The sequence below is a fragment of the Triturus cristatus genome, chromosome 7 (genome assembly GCF_964204655.1).
Source record: "Triturus cristatus chromosome 7, aTriCri1.1, whole genome shotgun sequence".
NCBI lineage: Eukaryota > Metazoa > Chordata > Amphibia > Caudata > Salamandridae > Triturus > Triturus cristatus.
Genome location: NC_140590.1, coordinates 1,852,242,128 through 1,852,258,387, shown reverse-complemented (window position 1 = coordinate 1,852,258,387; position 16,260 = coordinate 1,852,242,128). Strand labels below are relative to the sequence as shown.

General features: G+C 47.6%; 1 protein-coding gene across 1 annotated transcript in view; it reads right to left on the bottom strand.

The window, feature by feature from the left end:
• LOC146813447 (sulfotransferase 6B1-like) overlaps positions 1-16,260 on the bottom strand; it is a 184,621-nt gene that overhangs the window by 109,158 nt on the left and 59,203 nt on the right. The window contains exons 2-3 of the mRNA XM_085620206.1: positions 14,247-14,356; positions 9,006-9,095 (exon numbers count right to left, since the gene is read on the bottom strand). Of these exons, the coding sequence (XP_085476332.1) occupies positions 9,006-9,095; positions 14,247-14,356 (200 nt within the window). The remainder of the gene's footprint in view (positions 1-9,005; positions 9,096-14,246; positions 14,357-16,260) is intronic.

Genomic DNA, 16,260 nt, shown 5'->3' with positions numbered 1-16,260 from the left:
TAATATGTGTAAAAGTGACAAAATAATGTGGTAATACTATCACACAATGTGCCACATTATGCAAAATAATTGACCATTTCTTCCTAAATAATTTACTAAACCCTGCCTTATAATTTGCCCCCCTCTGCCGCATAATTCCAGTTGAGCTGATTATAGGAAAACTTTTTTCTTTTCTTTAAATGTTCTCATAGCAAATAAACTGAAAAGATAATTAAATGATGAAGCAAGGGAGTGCTAAAAGAGGAGCGAGCAGGGTACTTATAAGGGCGTTTACAATTTTGAAAGCTGTTATGAAAGAGCTACTGGCACAGATGAACAAAATTGAGCAATACCCCCTACACGCTGAATTTAATTTTCAGATGTTTTTTCCTTCCCAAGTATGCTGCTTTGGCAGAAAGCCAAACGTCTGCTAGCATGGGAGGTAAGGCCAGGGGAGAGGGGGTCTCCTTTCAGGGGCCCCCTTCAGCCAAAGGCTCGCGAGTGTATGAGATATGGCAACTCATTGGCCTCTCTCCTCCTTCTGCAGAGGGCCCCAGCATTGTGTCAGACTCATGACCCCTCTTGGCCCCTCTGGGAGTGTCCGGAAGTGCCCAGTGCGCCTGCGTCCCCTGGTGAGGAAGAGGCCGCTCTCAGCTGCTGTTTGGTCTGAAAGAGGACCCGGATGTAGAACAGATGGCAGCCATGGGGGGGGGGGGGGGGGGGGGGTGCGACCCCCCCCTAATAAATGTATTATTTAATAAATAGTTGGGTACAGGATCTTCCAGTGGGGTACGGTAGGAGTCTGTCGGATTTCACCTGGGATTATTGAATATTCACTCAGACAAAACACTCTCTCTCGTCTCTGAAGGTCTTAAAACAGGGTTATTTTACAAAATACTGCGTTTTAAGTGCCCCTCACAGTCCGCACTCCTTTCCCTTGGCCCTTAAGCCCCCCTCATGCGCTGCTTCTCATATAATGATTAACATGATGATATTCCAGAGTGAGTGTCAGGGAAGCTGCAAGGGTTTGTAAAATGAAAGCCCACACCAGAGCACCGGTGTCGCTGAGTTTAAACATGAGCGAGGCATGCTATGGGCATGCAGAGAAGAGGAGGCAGAGGCAGGGGGTGTGTTTCAAACTCCTGCACACAACTGCGCGCGGGCGGGGCTCTCCCTTTCTTGTTCATTCACCCATCTCTTGCAATGGGGAAGGTGCATCAAGCGAAGTCGCTGTCGACTACCGAAGCAGTCCTGCACTAGAACCCTGTCTCCTAGGTAAAGGTCCGCTTCCTTCTCGCTCTTGGTTATCCTGCCGTTTTGGTTGCTTGCGGTTCTAGGCAAAACCAAAGGAAGTGTTGAACATTGCAAGCACTCACCCCCAGTCAACTGATCTGGGTTTAATCCACCACCGTTCTTTAGCCCACTCTGCCACCCCAGTTCAGACATGGCCATATGCAAATCAGTCTGACCATGTGCCTCATGGGAACAGTCCAGCCCGAACTGCCAAGCCATGTCTTCCCTGGACCGGAAACAAGCTTCCTAGGACCGGTTTCTGGCATTTCAGCCGTCTTCAGCCAGGCTTGCTTGAATCCAGTGGCAAAGTTTGCGGTTCTACCCTGCTGCGTGGCCTCCACATGTATGGGTTCGGGGATCCCTCCTCCCACATGCAGGGTGCCGTCTCTCACTGCCCTTCCATATAAGACGTTGATGGCAGTGGTGGCTGGTATTTGAAATCGGTGGGAGGGTGGGACGTACGCGTGGGGGGAATGAAATAAAAAAAAGACATACTTACCTGTCTGCCGCTGCCGCCCGCTGTCCACGCCGCCTCCTCTCAGCCCTCTTCTCCACTTCCAGGGCAGGAAGCAGGATTCACGCGGATCCCAGCCTCCTGATAGCCAATAACAATGTTACAATGCAGTGTTGTGATTGGTCTGAGCACCGTGGATCTGCTCTCAGCCAGAGAACGGGTGGCTGGGTATGTTCTCCTGCATGGAGAATATGCAAAGTGTGCATTAGTGTTTGGCTGGCCCCAGAGGGCAGCCCAAACAATCATGCGCACTTTAGGGTGTGCAAACCACTCCTTCCCTCTACTGCTCTGTCAGCAGAGCAGCCATGCTCCGCCCGCAAAGCTGCTGCAACAAGGACAAAATAAAATGATTAGCGGAGGAGACGCCATGGGTTGACCTTTGGGTGGTACTGTGAGGGGTACGCAATATGTCCTCTGGGGTATTGCGACACTCTATGCTTTAGCCCATGTCAATAGAGAGCACCTCCAGGCCAGCACATGTGAGGGCTCAGGAGCTTGCCATCTCTTAGTGATCAACCTTTTAGCTACTGCCGAGCCTAAGTCTAGGAAGCGAGAGGTTACTTTGTGCTATTTACTTCTGCTATAGAGGTGTAGGCTGTAAGTCTCCCATTCGAAATAAATGCCACATTCTGGGCAGGCTTCATCGATACGATGAAAATATCTGTTGATCTTGGCTGGGGTGAGGTATGCTCTCTGTGTAATATAACACTGAATCTAGCGCAAGCGCATGTTTCGGGGAATGTGCTTGGGGCTCCCTAATACCACCGCCCAATCAGGATCAGTTAATGGGCAATTTAGGTCCCCCTACCAATGGAGCCTTATTGGTGTAAATGTGATTGCTGTGGCGAACCACTGAATAAGGTGTTGACCAAGAACCATCACATGCAGGTACTCGATCGTTAGGTGCGTTGGCAGTTTGTTAGTTATATCGCCTCATTTAGTAGTCAGGGCTACCAGGAGCGAACGGTGCAGCAGGAACCGGCCTGAGTGCAGTCCTTCCTTCTCGACCAACGTGGCATGTGGTATCAAGACGCCATCTCAATACAGGTCTCCTATGTCCTGAATTTCCCCCCCAAACTGCGCAGTTCGGCTGCTGTGGTAACAGCGTGACCCCTAGACGTGCCCTGGAGTGGTAAGGCAGGTGCGTATGGCATTGTGTTCTGGGTAATATATAGGCACCTGCAATAACATCTGTATGGCACCTTAACAAGCAGAGGTTCAGGCGCGTTGGATTTTGTACAAGGGTTAAATAAGTGGAGCAGGGTGGTAAGAGACAAGGATGGCTGTGTGGTTGCTGTGTCACAGAGTTGGCGAGAGGCCAGTCATCTGGCCACCTACTGCAGCTATGCTGCAAGATAATATTGTTCCATATTTGGTGTTGCTAGGCCTCCGTGGTCTGTAGGTAGGTAAAGTTTTTTGATGGCCACTCGATGGCGAGAATTGCCCAAGATAAGGTCTCCAACTGTCTTCTCAAGAGCCAGAAAAGAATGCCAGGGGAATGTATAGGGGTAAGTTTGCAAAGTAGTATAAAAGTCGTGGTAGAATCGCCATTTTGGTGAGGGCAACCCGGCCAGTCACAGATAATGGAAGTGTGCTCCAAAAGGAGATTTGGGAGTGGATGGCAGTCAGCGGTCTGCCTAGGTTGCCATCTAAGAGGTCCGCCTCTTACCGGTAAACACGGATGCCGAGATAGCGGTAGGTATCAGCTCTGCATTGCACACGTTCTCCATTAAGGACGTACATAGGGTCTTGACAGGTGTCATTAAAGGGGTATAGGGAGGACTTTGCCGCATTGACCCTCAGTCCAGATAAGTCTACAGATTCTCCTAGGATGTGCACCTGTGATGGATGAATGGACCGGATGTCCCTCATATACACCAGGATATCATCCACGTATAGTGAGATTGTGTGTACTCCATCTCCGAGGGGGATACCACCAACCAGCCCAGTACGAATGGCCTCAGTCAAGGGCTCTATGGCTATGGTGAAGAGGAGTGGGGATAACGGGCACCCCTGCCTGGTTCCCCGTCCCATTGCAATTGGTTCAGAGATATATAGGCCTGTCTTTACCTGGACCGTCTGCTTCTTATAAAGCAATTTAACCCTGCTAGCCAACACGGTGAACAGGAAATCCCTTTCTAGGGAGTCAAAGGCTTTCTCTGGGTCCAATATTAAATATCTCGAGTGTGGCCAGTGACATGTTGAATATACAGCGACTCTGAATCAGTACCTCAGGTTTAGGGAGGTACTGCGAAATGGTACAAACCTGTTTTGATCCGCATGGACTAGAGTAGGAATTATAGGCACAAGCCGGTCCGCAAGGATTCTCACTGGTACCTTGTAGTCCACATTCAGTATGGCCAGTCACCTATAGGAGCCCAGATCCACAGGATCTCTGCCCGGCTTCAACAGGGACATTAGGCCTGATTTGTACATCGATAAAGGAAGTTCCAACTCTTCTAGTGCTGAGGACTAGGGGGCATGTAGGTATGGGATCAGTGTGGTGACATATGTCTTGTAATATTCAGCTGGGAGCCAGGCCCAGGGGTATTGTCTGTCACCAGTGCCGCAACTGCGTTGCGAATTTCATCAGGAGTGATTGGGGCATTGAGTGTCATGTACTGTTCAGGAGTTATTTAAGTATGCTCACCGAGTTTAGGAAGTCACCCAGCTGCCCTCTGTCGCTACATCCCGAGGTTTTGTGGAGTGCTACAAAGTGCCTTGTCATTGATACATGTATTTCATGTTGCATGTATAGCATGCGTCCCATCTCGTTGCGTAGTGCGTGTATGGGCTCGCAGGTCTGTTCCTGGTGTCGCAGCGATGCCAGCAGTCGACCTGCTCTATCGAATGTTGCGTGTCTGCGTGCGGAGTGTGTCGAGTAGTTGTGGCACCAAAGCCTTTCCAATAATGCTACATGTTCGCTGTGCAATTCCTCTAGGTATCTTGTGGCCCCCAGGTGTGTGGCGGCATCAGTTTCGTGTCGGAGGAGCATGTGCTCTATATTGCTGAGTGAGTCATTCAGTTGTTTGCGATTATTCCTTGTGAGTCCTAGATGGTGCCCTCTGATGGTTACCTTGAAAGCATCCCATTCTAGCAGTGCGGCGCAGGTAGAATTGTTGTTTATCTCAAAGTACCCCACAGACATGACCCCCAGGGTCGACCGAAATGCCTGATCCTCCAATGCCATCAGCTGGAGGCGCCAAGTGGGAATTGGTGGTTGGCCTACCTACCATTTGAGCTGTAAGAGTTGTGGATTGTGATTGGAGGGTGTGCGTCCTAGGTATTCAATCTCTACGAGTAAGGGGAGAAGGGAGGCAGACACCACAATGTGGTCTAATCGTACATGGAGTCCGTACACTGGGGAATAGAAGAAATATGTACATACATCTGGGTTGCGGGCACACCATATGTCGACCAGGGATCAGTGGGTGAGCCATGTTGCCAGTGTTTGCATATTGGATGTGGCTAGAGTGCATGTCAGTGGTGGCAACGATCAGTCTAGCGCTACATCAAGTACTGAATTGAAGTCACTGCCTATTAGCCAGGTGATGACACTCCAACGAGCTAGAACCTCAACTTTCGGAGGAACAAAGTTTGCTCCACATTAGGGGCATAGATGGAGCCGATGAGGAGACTTTGGCTGTTAAGTCTACCATTTGTTAACAGGTATCTGCCCTCTGCATCGGCTCCTACCTCCTCTACTACATGAGGAACTCCTGCCTTTACCCAAACCAGGGCCCCTCTAGCTTGGGAGTAGTTAGTGCTGTATACTTAACCCCGCCGGCCCCGACCGAAGTGGTCCACTTCTTATCGAGTCAGGTGGGTTTCCTGCAGGAGATCTATGCTAGTGGATCTACGCTGCAAATAGGAATATATGGAGTATCTACACACCGAGGTGTGTATACCCCTCACATTCCATGTTATGATATTTGTGTGTGCCATGTTAAGGGATAATGGCATCTGTAGTCGCCAGGCGGTATGTGTATGCAGTATGGAATCGGGTGTTCAGGTGGTGCTCCATGGGGGTGCAAAAGAAAAACAGCAGTTAAAAATGTAGTTTGTGTAACTTCAACAGGAGTTTGCCCAAACTATAGTGCCTAACCATGGCAACTACTACGTGTATCAGTGTCTGACTGTGGGGGTACTGCCTTGTGTGTTATAGTCGATGGTCTACCCCTCTATTATCCTACTTGAGTACCAAATGTGCCCCACAGTGTAAATACATGTGTTCATCATCAGACAGGGGGGAGCGCTGCGGTCAGGTCCTTCCTTGTCCCGGCCCACCTAGTAGAGTGACCCATAGTTCCATAATCATGTAGCGTGAAAAGAGCCCGGCTGCTGACCACCCTCCCGCCAAATGCACAGAAATTATGTTATAGCTTAGTTTGCTAACATCTTGCACTACCTTAAATTATGTCATCAGATGTCTGGGGCATGACAGCTGGAGTGTGCGGCGAGTCCAGGTCCCTGGACCAAGTGGAGGTAGAATCATCTTCACTCAGAGACTTGGCGGACTCGACCTCTTGGTCGGAACATTGTATTGCGGCACGAAGTGCTGCCGCTACATGAAGGGCTTCTGGTCTTTCCATCAAGATTTGCTCATGGTCAGGAGCTGCCAATGGCAGGGTGCGGTAGTCTGATCCCCCCCTCTGCGCCGGCCTCTTCTGTTCCGTTTCAGTGTCGGAGGGTCATTGGGCGATTTGAGTCCAGTTGCCAGGCCAGTTCCCTCCAACCAGTCCCAGGCATCCGGCGGTGTGTCGAAAAAGCGAGTAACGCCATTTGACACCACTCTCAAAAGGGCCAGAAACAACAGGGAGTAACGCATATTCAGCTCTCGGAGCTAGCGCTTTACAACACTAAAGGAGCTGCGCAGCTTTTGTAACAGAGCTGTATAGTCAGGGAACAGCATAATTTGGGCATTTTGGACCTAGTGGTCGACAAGTTTGCGGGCTTCCCTCAAGACAGTATCCATGTCTCTGAAGTTCAACAGTCTGAATAAAAACAGTCGTGGATTAGCCGCTGGTGGGGTTTGTGGGCCGGATCCCTGTGCGCTCGTTCCACCACAAACTGGGGTGACAGCACCCCTTCAGGGAGGAGTTCCGTCAGCCAGCGCTCCACATAGGCCACCAGATCTTGCCCCTCTGCTCCTTCTGGCAGGCACACACACATGTAGGTCCCACATGGCAGCTATTATCCCTCTAGCTCCTGGGGAGGGCGTCTTGATGCAAAGCAGACTGACAGAGGGGTCTGACCAGTATTGGGATGATGAGCTCCGTGAGTGGGTACAAACCAGTCTGGCCTCCTTGCTTATTGTACCTGGAACACGCTGCGAGTTGTGTCACTTCAGAACTGTTCTGCCATGGCTGCAGTAGGCTACAATGACTAGACACATAAGAAGGCTGGAGGATGTGGGTCGTCTTATTAAGATGCTGCGGGGTGGGAGAGAGGGGACCAGTTTGTGTGTTCAGTGCCTGATCCGGTATGGCCACAAGAGGGAGGGGTGGTTTAGGCCTAAATCCCCCCCTCCCCCCCCCCGCTCTGCCCTAAGATCGACTAATGCCGGTGTCTAACCGTATAGGTCCGAGTGTGCCTCAGATGGCTGGAAAATGCCTTGCTGCGTGTGCCGCTGTGAATTAGGGTGCGGATCAATTCAAGAGGGGCCCCTCACAGTCCCTGGTGCAGACCGGAGAAGGCCCTGGCAATACGTCTGTGGCGTATGTGGTTCCCATGGCTGGGGCCTAGGCCTGAACCGACCCGCTGCCCTCAGATCTCAGCCTGACACCTCACTGCGGGGGGACTCGCATCCAGGCTATTGTGGACAGATGCCGCTCCTTTCAATGTCTGCCACGGCTTCCAGCAGGCTGCCGTTACTGCCTCTGTCCGAGGGCGTAAAGGCGGCTCACAGATAAGGCTCCTGACACCATCCTCGAGCCCGCTCTGACTGCGTGTGTCAGCCCTTTGATTATACGGGGTGAGCTGCCGCAGCCCGCACAAGCTGCCTTGATGGTCCCAGGGTTCGCCCCGGGAGTCCCTCGTGGGTGGCTCCCGACTCTAGCGCGGCTGCCTCTCCACAGTCACCACTCTGCGCCAAGCGCATGAGCCTCCGTCGGGGCGATGTGGCCGCCGCTCACCGACTCTGCAGTGGGTCCACAGGGGCGTCCGCCGCCCCTGTGTGGGTTGTGATGCAGGAAACAGCCAGGGCTGGAGAGTGCAGGCCTCACGTATCCGGCGCGGGCTGGAGCTTCGTCGCCAGTAACGTCGCTTTGGGCAGAGCTGCCAGCGGGACTCACTGGGGTTTCTGGGGCAGTGAACCTCAGGGGGGATCCCACACCTGCTGATGGTCAGATGGTGGCTGGATGCAGGGGATTAATATGGATCACAAGGGGAAAGACACAGAGCGATACTAACTCGCGTCCGCCATCTTGGCTCAGTGTATTGATAATGTGTGTTGACGCTCTCTTTGATAATCTGATTACATATGAGGTAAAGCCTGTGTGCAGGTTCGGTGCGCGGTGTTAGCCTCCAGGATATATGAGGCAATGTGCCCCTGAAAAATTCAAAATAGTTAAGAGCACAGGCAGCATAATCAGTTAAATATGCCTCCTTGAGACTTAATAAAAATTAGAAACCATGACGGTTTATTAAATAATAAAAGCTCATCACAGAAGGCAAAATATGGTTAGTCTCAAAATCATCCAAAATGCATCCTGAATCAAATTAGGGAATCAGTGTAAGGCTCAGTCAAATGCAAAAGGAGATCTGACATCAAGTCATGTCTCAAAAAGAATATTAAAATAATTCAAATGAAGAATTCTGATTCATGGCACCCCTCCAAAATGAATACTTTTTTATGAGGAAAAAAAAACTGCAAAAGGCACCTAGTCAGCGTAAAGTTATTAATGTGTTTCATAGACTTGTCCAATCAGAGGATTGCAATATGCCACAGTATTGAACCTAATAAAACTATTGCTAGTCCCCTTTTGACCTAATGTCAAGGGGTGTGACCGTACACAATCTAGTTACACACAAAGCAATGATAAGCTGTGAATCCAGCCATTTGCGACCTAAAAAAAATCCTACGTCCATCTGGCCCATCGTTCTGGATATCACAGTAAAATCATTCTGATGCAAAACATTTGTGACACTGAGCAGAGATGAGTAAATATCTCTCACACACGGAAGTTAAGAACTTGAACCATCTGAGGGCAGAGCTTACCTTCACTTTGTTCACCACCATTGACTTGGGGATGTTGTCGCGATGCAGATGTGTTGTTAGAACTCTTCGAGGAGGGATCTGGTTTATAATCTGGAAGAGAAGAAGTGGCCAATAACATGTCTGACGTGGCTGAGGACTGGACCCCTCAGTGGCCCCTCTTTACCAGCGCGTCACAGCTGCAGGTCACATGGCAAGCACACAAGGAGATAAGCTGGCAAGATGGCTCAGTGAGCTGAATGCTTCCTGCTTACATCTGAGCACAACCACTTTCAACCCTGGCTAGGACAACTCAGCCTGTTATCCTTCAGATGTTGAAATTCGACTATAACTACAAATTGAGTGGTATTGTTATTGGCAGTACTCCTATATAAAAGAAGGTTATTCATGTTGTCATTATAATGAAGATGAGGATCAGGGGTTGAGAGTGGCCCAGGGCATCTGAATAAGGTATTCATTAGGTCTCTCCTAGCGTTGCAGCGGGAATGCGCTGCCATCACTTTGCGAGGCATGCAGTATATACAGTAGTGTGGAAGCTTCATGGCAGTTCCGCCCACTCTCTGCCCATTGGCTTTTGTCTTAAATGCTGCCTTACGATTGGTTTGAGGGTTGTTAGTCCCTCCTCATTCATCATTTGTATACTTCCACAGCTTTTGGCCCCTTTACGCCTCACACTATTTTCTTTTAGGTCTCGCCTAGCGTTGCAGTGCAAATGCGCTGCCATCACTTTGTGAGGAATGCAGTATATACTGTAGTGTGGAAGCTTCGTGAAAGCTCCGCCCACTCTCTGCCCATTGGCTTTTGTCTTAAATGCTGCCTTCCGATTGGTTTGAGGCTTGTTAGTCCCTCATCATTCATCATTTGTATCCTTCCACGGCTATTGGCCCCTTTACTCCTAACACTATTTTCTTCCCTGTCTCCCCACCCAACCGCCCCCTTCCTCAGTTTGTGACTACTCACCCTCCCCCCCACTCCCGTTCGTGCTCTCTTCATCTTTATTATTGCCACCTTGAAATATGCGAGTTCAGGATGCATGCTGTACAAAAACTTCTCGTGTTTAATGAACTAGATTTTAATGTTACTCTAAATATAATAAGTCTCTAGGTAACATTCGTGGTATGCATGGCAACGGACGCCTCTTAGTTCCCAAATGGCATTGTTGTCGGGCGGGAGGAGCAGCAGTGTTTTAACTCATGCTTAAAACGAGCACTTTTAATAACTTCCTCTCAATTCAGTGCTATAATCTTTTGTACTGAGGTGACGCGCTAAAGAAATGCTTTTTTTTTAATTCTGAAGAGACATTATCGCACATTTACATCATGTTTACTGTATGATTAACATGCCAATCATTTTCACTGCTCGCCCACTGGCTCGTATACACTTGGCTCGTCTCCGGCTAGCTCTACGCGCACCTCTAACAAAGAGAGATGAATGGATACATGACAGTGAGCCCGGTAGATGGTAGAGAAATAGACTGGTGCAGACAAACAAACAAAGTCAGTTTCCATTGCCTCACGTCAGAATCATCACTTTCAATAACCTGGAAATCTGCCAGCAACTCCCGCATGCCCTAACCCCATCCCCCTCACCTATTCTTAGCAGAAGCTGCAGATTCTGAGCTGTGCCCTGCTGGTGCAGAGGAGCACGGCAGAGTCTGTAGAAGCGCTGGGATCCCTAGCCTCTCCGGGCGGGCACCTAAGCCTTCCAGGTGCCTTCAAACTCAGGATAGATGAATATATTTTGTTCTGTGCTTTAGTCGCCCCTCTGTGAGCACTGTCTGGTAGATGAAGCTCTGTGTTAATAAACACATTCAGAGAGGTGGTTGTGTACAAACAAACAACAGCCACAATACTACACGTTTTGAACGTGTAGTTAAATAACTGCTCATCGAGTACCTCATTGGCTGATCATTCCATGGAACTACCAAAATTACATTTGGACACATTTGCTCAACTGTAAAACACTCCCTTCTATGGGTCATTTACCAACTCGGGGCTTTGGGGTTAGGTAACCTACTTTGGATGCTGTGTAAAAGAGTAAATACAAAAATTAATGCAATGAAACTAAGCAACCAGTACTGTCTAAAACACTGTGAAAACTGACACGCATTCTGGCATTTTGTTCAGTTAATGTCAATTTTCCCATAGATGCAAGTAAAGTACTCTTAATATCTTAATGAAATCTGCACACTTTTAACTAATAGCAACGGGAGACATTTGACAACTAGGCAATGAATACATTTTCATGTACCCCCGAAGCCCCCCCTGCCCCCGCCCCCTTGGCAAACTTTATTGCCTCCCAGTGTTTGGGGGATAACCAGGACGCAGGAGAGTGAGTCAAATAGTCTAGAAAATGAAAGAGAAGCCAGGATTCGGATTCACATACTCCGATCCCGATCGCGTTGGTTAGTCTGTAAGCACTACTTTTATAAATGAGTTTCGCATTAGTAAAGCACCACGGTGTGCATGTGTGGCGACACTTCACCCATGAGGTACGTGCCATGCAATTGTTGACACAATCTACACTTTGTGTCTTTTTCAATATATTTATTACGAAGTGCAGGACCTTTCCAAGGGATTTAGCACACTACATACATTCACTCCAAAAATAAAATGTGTAGGTAAAAAACATTGCCATTTACAACGTCAATAGCTCTAACGCACAAATGCGAGACCTATTTGCATTGCAAATGCTTGTTTTTAATAAGAGTTTAACATTATCAAAGGCCAATCACAAGTCATATCATGCAGCAGAAAAGAATATACACTTTAAATGAATATTCCAATGGCAACTTCAAGTGAAGTAGAGTGTTTTTTAAATGACACATAAAAATAAATAGGGGATTCGCCATCCTTGCTGATGCTCAGTGGCAAGGTTACTTGTCAGTGTTTGTTTTCTGGACCAGACTTCTGTACATCAATCTACCCCAGTGGGACCTAACATTTAGAATATTATTATTACAGAAAAACGAAAAGAGGAGTAAAAACAGGACTTAACACTAAGACCTTCACAGAAATTCAACTAAAGACAGAGAAATATCCATACAGGAAGAGAACACGGGGGGAGGTTTCCAGAGTTAGAGGTGACATACATGTGACAATGGAGTAGAAATGTCGGTAGAAAACAAGTTTATTAGGACAATTGGCCATAAAACATTCTAAACAGTACATAAAAACAATTGGAGTTCAAAATTGACTTAAAACCCATAAGGCCCACCCATCACCCCTCACACTACTGTAACCCATAAAAACTCTATCTAACTGAACGTAAAAACTGAGCAATTCCTACGGCCACATCTGGGTAATGCATTTCTGACAGCATCTGTACAGCCTTCATCCTTTGTACTGTTCTGTATTTAAAAACACAAAGGTCTTAGGAACTTAATCCAGTTCAGAAGATAACAAACACAGTCCATAAGTATATGCAACAAAGAGCATTTTACTTTCGGGGCAGGGACAATGACCACTCTCATGCTGGACCCTGGCCCGACAGGGGCGGGGTGAGTAGATTGGATTACATCCCACTCTTACCGTTAGAATTTAATTCCGCCAGCCGGGATCAGGCACCTGAGCCAGGTATGGGGAGAACTGCATCCAGACTTAGAGAGGGCATTGAAGAACTGATGGAAGGTGTCTGACTCAGGGAGGCCAGGTCAAGGGTCGCGGTCACCTTTTCCGCAAACTCTGTTACAGAAATGCTCATGTATAGCGTTTCTCCAAGGTTTCTGCTCCCCGCACACACACATACAAAGGATATATATAAAGCAAGGCAGAACATGAGAAGTAGAGGAGGAAAGACAATCCCTTCATTATAGAATTCTTATAACATCCACCATACATTTGTAAACCTGGGATGGGATTGTGCAGGCGAGCAGTCAGTGCTTAGTTTGTAAACAAATAGGTGCCCGGGTCGTTTTTAGGAGACAACTGCAGCCTGCACCACCCATTGCCCCTGTTAGCTCCGCCAAAGACAGCATCAACGCAAGGACCAACCATCGCAATACCACAAGCGTGACATCCAGGCTGTTACAGCTCATCCAAGCTCTGCCAAAGACAGCATCAACGCAAGGACCAACCATTGCAACACTGCAAGTGTGACATCCAGGCTGCTACGGCTCTCCCAAGCTCCGCCAAAGACAGCATCAACGCAAGGACCAACCATCGCAACCCTACAAGTGTGACATCCAGGCTGTTACAGCTCACCCAAGCTCTGCCAAAGACAGCATCAACGCAAGGACCAACCATTGCAATACCACAAGTGTGACATCCAGGCTGTTACAGCTCACCCAAGCTCCACCAAAGACAGCATCAACGCAAGTACCAACCATTGCAACCCTACAAGTGTGACATCCAGGCTGTTACAGCTCAACCAAGCTCCGCCAAAGACAGCATCAACGCAAGGACCAACCATCACAACCCTACAAGTGTGACATCCAGGCTGTTACAGCTCACCCAAGCTCTGCCAAAGACAGCATCAACGCAAGGACCAACCATTGCAACCCTACAAGTGTGACATCCAGGCTGTTACAGCTCACCCAAAGCTGTAAGAATGGTGGGAGGGGCCGTTACTGTTCCTTTTAATGTATATTGACTTATTAAATACTCTTCCTTACTTTTCACTCCTAAATACACTTACTCCAGAAAAAATATTCCCTGTAAGAGTGCAGCTGCAGACAGACAGGACCTCAAACAGGGCGCTTAGACTGATTGCAGCAGGATCCTAGCGCCTGGATACCCTCACGGGTGATTAGCTCGGCTCTACAAATCCGATTGATTGATCGATTGATTAATGATTGCAATCTAAACTTAGCATGTAACATATCTGACCCTGGGCACAACTCCTATCAGGGATTGTCTCACAAGCACTCTCTGAGCAGAGGCAGCGGGACTGCTTAACAGGCCACCAGGGTAAACCTGACCAGCAAATGCAAAGTGAATCTTTGCTATTCAAATAGTGGTGCGTGCTTAATCCAGGACTATTTGCCTTCTCCTCTGTGCTGTTTATACATCCTTCACCTTCTGTGTTTGTGCTTCACTGAAGCATAGAACCACACAGACATTGTTACCACCTACCCAACCGTGTTCGCTGGTTACCCTCTGGACAGGACTGGGCTGGTGTGGGCGTGGCTATGATGCAAATATAAAACTGAGTATGAATGAACACTGTCCACATAGGTGTATTCTAAAACAGAATGAACTAAATTTATTGGTATAATATACAATGTCACTGTTCCTTGGCACTGACCTCGAATTTGTCCGGCGATCCAAACTCAAGGATGGGCGTGAAGGTTGGTGGCTCCTTGCCATGCATGTTGTACATCATGTCATGTAAGATCTGAAGGGTCCAGTTGGTGCCTGAAATACAGCAATGCAGCCATTAAGATACAGAAAAGGCCAGGTCAGCCTCATTTCATTAGGTACTGATACTGAAAGCTCAGAGGTCACATTATTGCATCTGTGCCACCTGTGTAAACGACCACCTGGCTGTTGCCCCTGCAGCGAGAGCAGGTTTATTTTCAGCTGGGTACTTGGGAACCCACCCTTGAGGGGGCATGCATTCATTTCAGGGGTCCATGCACAAAGGAGAAAACCCCAGTGCCCGACCCATGCTTCATATTAGGGAACATGGGAGGACGGGGAGAGGCAGGAAGTGAGGGGAACAAAACATATTCTACTGCAAGGAGTGGCATGGAGAGCTTGGGTGTAGACAAAGTCCTTCAGAAGGGGAGGAAACAATGCAACGGAGAGGGGGCTAATAATGATAGAAGTGACTATTGACCGGCTCGCCGGTCAAAGAGTGTATCATCTCTGCTATTTACCCGGCAGCAGGCAAAATAGTACACAATCTCTGCTGTCTAGCAGGTCACAGGCTAAATTGGAGAGATGATCAGCTATTTGACCAGGGGCTGGGTAAATAGTGTGAAGGAGATCTTTATTTAGTTGACCAAGAACTACAAATTGACTCCCGGCAATGGTAGGGTGGTGGCCATCTTTTAACGCGGATGCAGCGTGTGTAAAGCATTTGCAAGTAAGTGCCCATGCAAATGTGCAATAGTATATCCAAATGAAAGTGGGTAAATTAAGTTTTGCTGTTTATAAATGAAAATCAATTTTAAATAAAAACATTTGTAATTTGAATATTCAAATAAGACATGTAGTAATCCAACTTCTATTTTAGGATCAATCAACCAATCAATTCTTTATTGTTTAAGTTAATTAAAACCATAACAATGTCACAATGCAAATAAGATATCAATAGTTTAACAACATATAAATGATTTAAGATATGAAAAAGATAAGAAAAAAAGAGCATGTTACTTATTTTATCCTAAAAGCTGGAAATAATGTCCCTATCATGAGACCTGTTAAAATGAGTTTGTGATTCTGTATCGTAAAATTGTTGTCAGGATTACAGTTTCATCAAATATTAACATTGAAAACTTTTTAACATTTTAAAATTGCAATTGAGATACTAAACATCGCCGGGTTGGCAGTGCCTGCTCCCATCAGCCATATAGTTTTTTTCATAAAATAATACAAGTTTCATCATTTTACAGGTCAACTGAGGGTCTGTTGTACCAAGTCCTCTAATGATGGCCGATCTACAAGTTCGGATCCCTCTGTCATAAAAAGCCTTTGCGTTTCGATTTTAAGCTGGGGCAGACACACATGAGATGGATAAAATCTTGCCATGCTGCACCACATAAGCTGCATGTTTTGCCGCCTTTATACTTCCATGCAGGTAGATCAGCCAGGCTTGGTAATACCCCACATCTAATTGCCATTAACTTTCGTTTCAAGTGGGATGAAAATGTTGTACCGAGGTATTCCGCCGGTCGAAGTGCTGTATAAGATTGAAGAACCCTCCAGGCATGGGATCTTTTGGCTAAGGTACATTTGTCTTCTAGTGATGATTGTAGCTTAGCCGCTTTGCTTGTTATACTGCGGAAGACTTGGAAGGAAGGGTTCTGCGCCCAAAGTTCGGTTGTCTCGGTTTCGTTCAATGCCATTTTCAGGAATTTGCCGTAACTTGAGCTTGGATCGTCTTCCTGGGCTCGCCACAAGGTGTCTTTTAAGGTATTAGATCGGTTCTGCCAGAGTTTGTACCACATTTTAATCGCGGCGTATTTCCTCCCAATCTCCTGTTTGACGACGCCAAATTCCAGTCGGACCTGAGCCGGGAAAGCTGTCTGAGGTAGACTAAAGACTTTTTTATAGGCCTTTGTTTGCAGATAGTCTAGAAGTTTTCCGTCTTTGCC